General features: G+C 38.3%; 1 protein-coding gene across 1 annotated transcript in view; it reads left to right on the plus strand.

Annotated features, from left to right (window-relative positions):
* Positions 1 to 1680: 1680 nt before the first annotated feature.
* LOC106468461 (zinc finger protein Gfi-1b-like) overlaps positions 1681 to 8485 on the plus strand; it is a 38552-nt gene continuing 31747 nt past the window's right edge. The window contains exon 1 of the mRNA XM_013928887.1: positions 1681 to 1813. Coding sequence (XP_013784341.1) covers positions 1681 to 1813 — 133 coding nt within the window. The remainder of the gene's footprint in view (positions 1814 to 8485) is intronic.

Raw genomic sequence — 8485 nt, forward strand, 5'->3', positions numbered from 1 at the left:
TCAGACGTTACAACAATTTGCTCATGTTTTAAACGTTACGCTTTATTTTCCACTGTAACACAGGTACCAATTGACGAAGGCAACATCTTTCTGTCTCAAGTCAGCAATTCAAAAGTCCGTTTTCGTGATCAACCTACAACACCTGATCTTTATTCGAATTGTTAGTTTAGAAAAATGTAAAGACCATTTAAACAAAGACGTATCGTTGTTGGTAAAAATGTCGCAGTTAAGTTCTTCATCTTAAACATAGAGGTCGCAGATGCCAATTCAGTTTTCTCCAATAATGTCAGTTATTTAAATATTCGGCGAAGTACTTCCAGCAGACACTTGTGGGAAGACGCAGGCTAGCGACACTGTGATTGGTTGATTTCCTTATCTCGAGAAGTGATATCAAGCCTTGCCACATGAAACGCGTGCGTTCTGACGTAACTACGGTGCAGCCCACGAGACGTCTGGAGAGAACGATGGTAAATCATCTTGCGCCTAAATGCCGCGGGATGACGCAGTTTGTCAAGTCTTCAAACAAATGACACTTTCTCTCCTTCTCATCAGAATAAACTCAAGAATAATTTGTTTGTTTTCTCATACAATTACGAGAAATCGGTATGCGCAAGTCACGCAATTCGCCATTTCTTAGGGGAAAGGACAGTAATTTCCCCGAAAGAGGGTCGGAGGCTGCCTGGAAGGGTCACTTGTTTTAACCACTCGCACCACTATTCGGTAGTGTGTTGTCTGTCATTCAGTCAGTAGACACCAAAATTCCGTCACGTGAGGGACGCTTAACGTTGCAATTTGTATTGTCGTGACGTCAGTCAAACGTGCGCATGCCATGAATCACGAGAAGAATTATGCACTTTGTTGGCTACAACACAGCATGACATATGAACTTGAAAAGCGAGAAATAAGAATATATTTGTTACTCTTTACTTTGGATTTATTTTCACTTGAAACAGAATACTTTCGCGGAAGTACATCTAGTTATGTTGATGTTAATTGTTCGCGGATGAATACTAAACGTGAAAATGCATTATTCTCCCAGTAAAAGGGTCTCTGTTTATACACTTCTGCAAACTATCAGGAGATGTTATTAGAAATCTCTTACTTGGCTCGAAATAAACAGTCATTCTGCATTATCAATTTAAGCGATGATGACGCGAACTTGTAACTGCAGTTCTGAATCTCCAGTATCTTCTATGAAGCAGATTTTATCTGTCTGTCTGTCTGTGAGGCGACCAGTTAGAAAACTAGTTTAAATAAAATGTTCTGAAACATCACTCGAGGAAAACACGAATCATAAATCACATTAAGACTGAAATAGTAAGTAGGATGAAAATGAAATCGAACATCTATGTGGTTTTATTTGTGAAAATCGGTTTTCGCTTATCTGATAGGCATGTTTATGGTATCCATTATAAACATGCAGAACACACATGTGTTTAAAAAATATAAAAACTTCTAAAATCAAGTTTCAGCAATGGAAGACCCAATGGAGCAATGGAAGACCCCAATGGGGCAATGGAAGCCCCAGTGGAGCAATGGAAGACCCCAATGGGGCAATGGAAGCCCCAGTGGAGCAATGGAAGACCCCAATGGAGCAATGGAAGACCCAATGGAGTAATGGAAGATCCCAATGGAGCAATGGAAGACCCCCAATGAAGCAATGGAAGCCCCAGTGGAGCAATGGATGACCCAATGGAAGACCCCAATGGAGCAATGGAAGACCCAATGGAGCAATTGAAGACCCCAATGGAGCAATGGAGGACCCAGTGGAGTAATGGAAGACCCGAATGGAGCAATGGAAGACACCAATGGAGTAATGGAAGTCCCCAGTGGTGTGTATTTGTTTGGGGGGATTTTTTGGCTTAAAACAAAATTTTCAGTAGGCACACATAAACACGGTAGTTTATACACTTTTTTTTATTAATGTGGAATCTTAGTGCCACCCCCCACCCCCAGTGACTTAGTGGCAAGTCTAAGGACTTATAACGCTGAAAATCTGGTTTTGATACCCGTGACGAGCACAGCATAGATAGCCTATTGTGTAGCTTTGTTCTTAACAACCAATCAACAAACAAAAAAAAAAAAAAAAAACGAACCCCAGTGCTGTGCTCGTAAGCTAGTAATACATTGTACCAGAAGTGACACATTTCACAGGTATGGTGGATTAAGCGCGTAACGTAGACGAACGTCACACGTAGCACTAACTACAACAGCTGGCTAATCATGCGTTTTAAAAAAAATAGCATGCTATGACACTAGGTGCCATCCATGTCAACGTTGTTAAGTGTAGTGAACCTTGATTACATAGCCTGGCCATTAGACGAGAGATCTTGTTGGCTTACTACTTCCCACTTGTTCGTCACCATTCAAGCCTTGCTCGTTAAAATCTAATGTCCATAACTGTATTATCCGACATTGTGGGTGAAACCTTCTTGAAGGATTCGCTTTAGAGAAAACGTGCGGCTGAGAATTAACAGCTTGGAACTGTTATACGGCAGCCCCGTAAGCCCAAGTTCAGCCTCAAATGTTTCCCGCTCTGTCTGGTAGTGAGCGTGCGTGTTGATTGACAAAGGGACGTGGGCACTGTATCAGCTGTGAATAATCATCGTTATTGTTATTATCAACAGACACGTGATCGATTCACGTACCTGACGACTCAGAATTGTTTAATACTCCGAAACACGCAGCAAGCTAATCACCGTTTTAATAATAATAATAAAAAAAAAACTTGAACTCATGGCTTTAACTTAAATATCCAAACCTGGCATGGCTAGGTGGTTAAGAAGCTCGACTCGCAATCTGCGGGTTCGAATCCCCATCCCACCCAACATGCTCGCCCTTTCAGCCGTGGGGGCGTTATAACTTAACGATCAATCCCACTGTCCGTTGGTAAAAGAGTAGCCCGAGAGTTGGCGGATATGACTACATGCCTTCCCTCTAGTCTTTCACTGCTAAATTAGGCACGGCTAGCGCAGATAGCCCTCGTGCAGCTTTGTGCGAAATTCAAACCAGATTTACAACTGTTATTAATTTTTATTACTATTCATACTTTATAGTTTGGATACGTTACCCAACATCATGGATACATCACCCTACGTCAATGATGCTAAATAAATTCAATGATCTCGGGTAATTTTCCAATTGTTACAAAGAAATCTCTATATTAATGATTTGTGCCGTCATCTAGCGGTAACACACTAAATTACATTAATTAACTTAATTTTAATATCTACAATTTAAAATATTAAAAACTTTGTGAAGACTATTGCTTAACGGTAATTCTAAGAACATACAAGTGAAAACAAAGAATATGTTATAATATGTCAACCACACTGCATCTGCTATATCCAGTGCCGACGACGCCTTTCGCCTAATACCAGAGTTCATCAGGCCGGTTAGGATACGACGGATATCGTATTGGTCTACGCACTACTTATATCATCAACTTTCATGAACAACAACTGTTAGGGTGTGAACTAGATTAAGTAAGAGTTGGCGGTGGGTGCTGTTGACTAGCTGCCTTCCCTCTATTCTTTTAGTTCAAAGAGGGAGTTTTAAGATGCATTGCGTGAAATGCTCGAAAAATAGAACACGTCTTATGTCTCCTAGATGTAACGTTTGTATTTTTAAATTTTGACCAATCACGCTACGTTCCTGGGCATGTCAGCTATGATTCTTTTTTAACTTTAGTAACTCTGTACTTTTTTACACATAGAGACATTGACAGATTTCTTTTTACACATAGAGACATTGACATCTATATATATATTTCTAGTTCGTTGGTTCTTGTTTTTGAATAATTAGCAGGTTAACTCGAAGCAAAATAAAAGTAAATATATAATATCAATAGATAATACAATATAATATTAATAGATAATACAGTGTTGAAGATTCATTACCATAATTGTGACAAAAATAAAACTGATGAAAAATTACACTTTTTCTAATACATACTTACTCAATCACGCTTCCGAGTAACTCAGTGGTACGTCCGAAAATCCTGGTCTCGAGAGCCGTGTTGGGCACAGCACAGATAGTCGATTGTGTTGCTTTGCACTTAGCAACAATAAACAAACATATATATCACCTGATAATCTTTCTAATAGCATAACAATAAGCTATCTGTCGCCCTCTAGATGTCTGTCTGTCTTTCTAGTCATCATTTTCGTTATCTAGCTGTCTATATTTCAAGCCATCATTATCTATCTGTCTGTCTTTCTAGCCACCATTTTCTTTATCTAACTGTCTGTCTCACTACCATTATCTATCTGTCTGTCTATCCATCATTATCTATCTGTCTGTCTATCCATCATTATCTGTCTGTCTGTCTCACTATCCATCATCATTATCTATCTGTCTATCTTTCTATCCATCATTATCATTATCTATCTGTCTGTCTGACTATCCAACATTATCATTATTTATCTGTCTGCCTTTCTATCCATCATTATCATTACCTATCTGTCTGTCTTCCTATCCATTATTATCATTATTTATCTTTCTGTCTTTCTATATACATCTAAAAATAACTATAGTTTTTTCTGTCTATCTTGTTGTCCGTCTCTCTTACTGTTTAGCACCATCTTTCTGTCTATACCTGTGTTTCTTTCTAGCTATCTGACAGTGCGTTTCTCTGTCTATTTGTCTGTCTATCTGTCTATGTAAACTTGTGTCTGGCTATCTGTAAATAAAACTTAAGGATGGCTAATGAGATATTGACAGGCCTAGTCGCAGAGCTTTTATTATTAATATATACTGTCACGTGAATCACAACCTCTCTGTAGTTATGAAGATCGTCTGCTCTTGTTAACACGACCGAAAATTCTAATTAGTGTTAGAAGTCATCAATAGTGTATTTGGACAACAGTGGCACGAATAAAATAAACACGCCACTACTTTTATCATGCACCGCTCTCTTCACATTCTGTTATCAAGAGGTTACAATTTCCAATTAAAAATGAATTTTCAGCGACAGTTTCAGTGTAGTTTTATCGTATTTCTGGATAATCATGCAATATACGTAGACTTTAGAATATTTAAAAACTAAAATCTTTTAGATATTAGTTTATTCAATATTTGTGTTGGATTCAAGGTGTAGAGGGAGAAACAGAAAAATCACGTGCTGTTTTGCACTTTATAGTTTGTTGGTAAGATGATTAAGCATTGGATGCGCCCTAAAAAAAAAAAAAAAACACGAAAAAATCGCGTTTTTCGTATCGTACATTGCCTTCACTCGGGGCCCGGCATGGACAAGTGGTTAGGGTGCTCGACTCGTAATCTGAGGGTCGCGGATTCGAATCCCCGTCCCACCAAACATGCTCGCCCTTTCAGCCGTGGGGGTGCTATAATGTGACGTTCATTCCCACTATTCGTTGGTAAAAGAGTAGCCCAAGAGTTGGTGGTGATGACTAGCTGCCTTCCCTCTAGTCTTACACAGCTAAATTAGGGACGACTAGCGCATATAACCCTCGTGTAGCTTTGCGCGAAATTCAAACAAACAAAACCCTCTATATTATTAAATTTATACGCCGTATTATACCTCTTTCTGTGTTATTAAATAGTATTTATCCCGTGTACACCTTCTAAACACTCTTTCTATATTAACTCAATGCTAAACGCTATTATTACTAGAATGTGTGTATTCTTTAGTCATACGCAACTCATTGCATTAAAATGATTCAATATACGGAGCTCAAAATTTTCATAAATTTTACTGATATAAGCTGTAATGTTTTTATAGAAAAAAATAATAGTTTCTAAGAACTCCAGTTTCTCAGTATCACATTTAAAAATTACATCAATAAAGATATGATCAAACCATCACGTACAGTCCTAGTGAAAGTCGTGTTCTTGTTGTCAGTAGAGTACTTTTATTTAAATTGTATTCTGTTATAAAGAAATGGTTGTTACACATACCACAGTTATTTTTAGAATTGTCTGAATCTTGAATACTGAAAGTGTAAACTTTGTATGGATATTTTTTGTGGTGCCATTCAATAGATGGCGCAGGAGTTTTGGTCACATACATAGATACTGACATACACGCTACGTTCATTATAGTAAGATCATCATATTGTTAAATGGCATTCATCCCGTGTACACCCTATAAACACCCTTTCTATACTGTTTGCCCTCCCCAGTGGCACAGCGGTATGTCTGCGGACTTACAACGCTAGAATCCGGGTTTCGATACCCGTGGTTGGCAGAGCACAGATAGCCCTTTGTGTAGCTTTGTGCTTAATTACAAACAAACAAATAAACCTCTAGTGTATCACTTATAAGACGGCTAGTGCGGATAGCTCTCCAGTAGCTTTACGCAAAATTCAACAAACCAAACAAACAGATATGTTGGTTCAAACTTGAGTAGAATTTCGCGCAATGGTCGCAAGAAATGCCTTCTTCATACGTTACTGTGGTCAAATCCCTCTATATTTCCTTTGATCAAACACGTATAAAGATATTATTGGAGACGCACGAAGACAACACCATAGAAGGATATACTCCATTTGAAGCTTTTTTTACTGTAAGATACGGTTTGTGTTTTAGTGGAACGTTCCCAAAAGAAAAACAATTTGGCGTTATAAGGTCGTTTATTTCTACTATTAAAATGTTTTCTCTACATCAATGTGCACTAAAGATATTAATTAATTAATTTCTTCGTATATATATATATGTAACACAATATTTTACAATCTCTATGGCAACCAATCAAAAATACTGCAAAACTATTAAGTTCGATATATGGTAAGAAAAACATGGTTATTGTTAACCCGGCCCTTTAAAAAGTTCTCAGTTTAGGCTTTAGAAGAGCATGTCATCACTATGAACTTTGATCCAAGTTGGTTTGTTCTTGAGGCCCACAGTGGCACAGCGGTATGTCTGCGGAATTACAACGCTAGAAACCGGGTTTCGATACCCGTGGTGGGCAGAGCACAGATAGCCTATTGTGTAGCTTTGTGCATAAATTCAAATAAACAATTGTCCTTGACAAGGTCTTATATTTTCATTGAGCTTTTATGTTTAAACGTTGATATTTGAGAATTGAACGTATAAATTATAGTGGCCAGAGCTGAGAGCGGATAAGTTTCCTCTTTTGACCTTTCTGTTTAAAAATATCGGACACTGCGAACTTTAAACTGGACTACGGTAATCGTTAAGACACAGTTGAAGGTATGTTATCATAGCGCGTGACCAATCGGCGCGTGGCGACCCACTAGTGGCCGCAATGCACACCTCTAATGCTCTGGCGCATTACTTTAATGAGTTGCCTGTTCAATTAGTCAGCGAAATAATAGTTTATTGTAAAAGTTAACGATCTGACGAAAACGCGTCCACAAAAAAAAAACGCTCTTCACTTCCGTTAAGCTACAGAAATATGGTTTTATACTAATATACGAACAAGCCTTAATCTCGAGGGAATTCCAAGTGATAGGTTAATATCTAGGTTACCATAGTTATATGCACGTATGATTATTCCAGAGCTGACCGTATAGTACGGAAGACGACTTAATTCATCATTTGAGGTACTTTCATTCGTTTACTGTCATTATCATTAAAATGTATACAGAAAGTAAATAGCGAATTATAACCACTGGACAGTGCAATGCCGCTGTGAGGAGCTTATGGTTGGAGGATTGGCTCGCAGTCATTTTCGAAAACAGATATTCGTGTAGTCTCGCTGTTAGAAGATGTAGTGCCTGAGAACACTGTTCTCTGAAGAAGAGTGCCTTCGGTATTTTCTATGGAACTCCGACACCACATCCCCAGCCAATATGGAGTAACGCTTTCATTCGCAAGTTACGAAAGAGAACCCTCCAATTCATAAAGCCATCACTGTGAATCTGGTTCATTGATAAACAAGGTTATAAAGTTGACGATGGTTCCAGCTCCATCTCGAAATCAACGGTCGTCTTCAATTGAAATGTGGCAGAAGAAACTTGAATCACACTCAACAATCAACATATTCCTACTAAGTCCCCTGATGCAGTTCCAATGGTCTCCAGTGTCTTCGTCTGCTTAAAAAATGGTCTGGAAAGCCTTCGTTAACGTTGAGTATAATGTTTTTGTGAAGATGTGTGGTATAATGTTGACCTCACTGCCTTTAGTTCTAATGTAAACTATGATGTCAGGGTATAATGTATGATCATGGCCATCAGAAATAGCATGATCGTCGATGGAAGAGGGCCTTCCAAGAACAGCACTGGACCTGAAACAGTAAAGCTCGAGTAAACTCTCGGAGCAGTATTGAAGATAAAGTCGAAACGTTTTATAACCAAAACTAGTTTTGTAAGTAATCTCTCAGAGCATTATTGGAGATAAAGTCGAAACGTTTTGTAACCAAAACTACTTTTGTAAGTAATCTCTCGGAGTATTATTGGAAATAAAGTCGAAACGTTTTGTAACCAAAACTAGTTTTGTAAGTAATCTCTCGGAGCATTATTGGAAATAAAGTCGAAACGTTTTGTAACCAAAACTAGTTTTGTAA

Source organism: Limulus polyphemus, unplaced genomic scaffold (genome assembly GCF_000517525.1).
Source record: "Limulus polyphemus unplaced genomic scaffold, Limulus_polyphemus-2.1.2 Scaffold3013, whole genome shotgun sequence".
NCBI classification, from domain to species: Eukaryota; Metazoa; Arthropoda; class Merostomata; order Xiphosura; family Limulidae; genus Limulus; species Limulus polyphemus.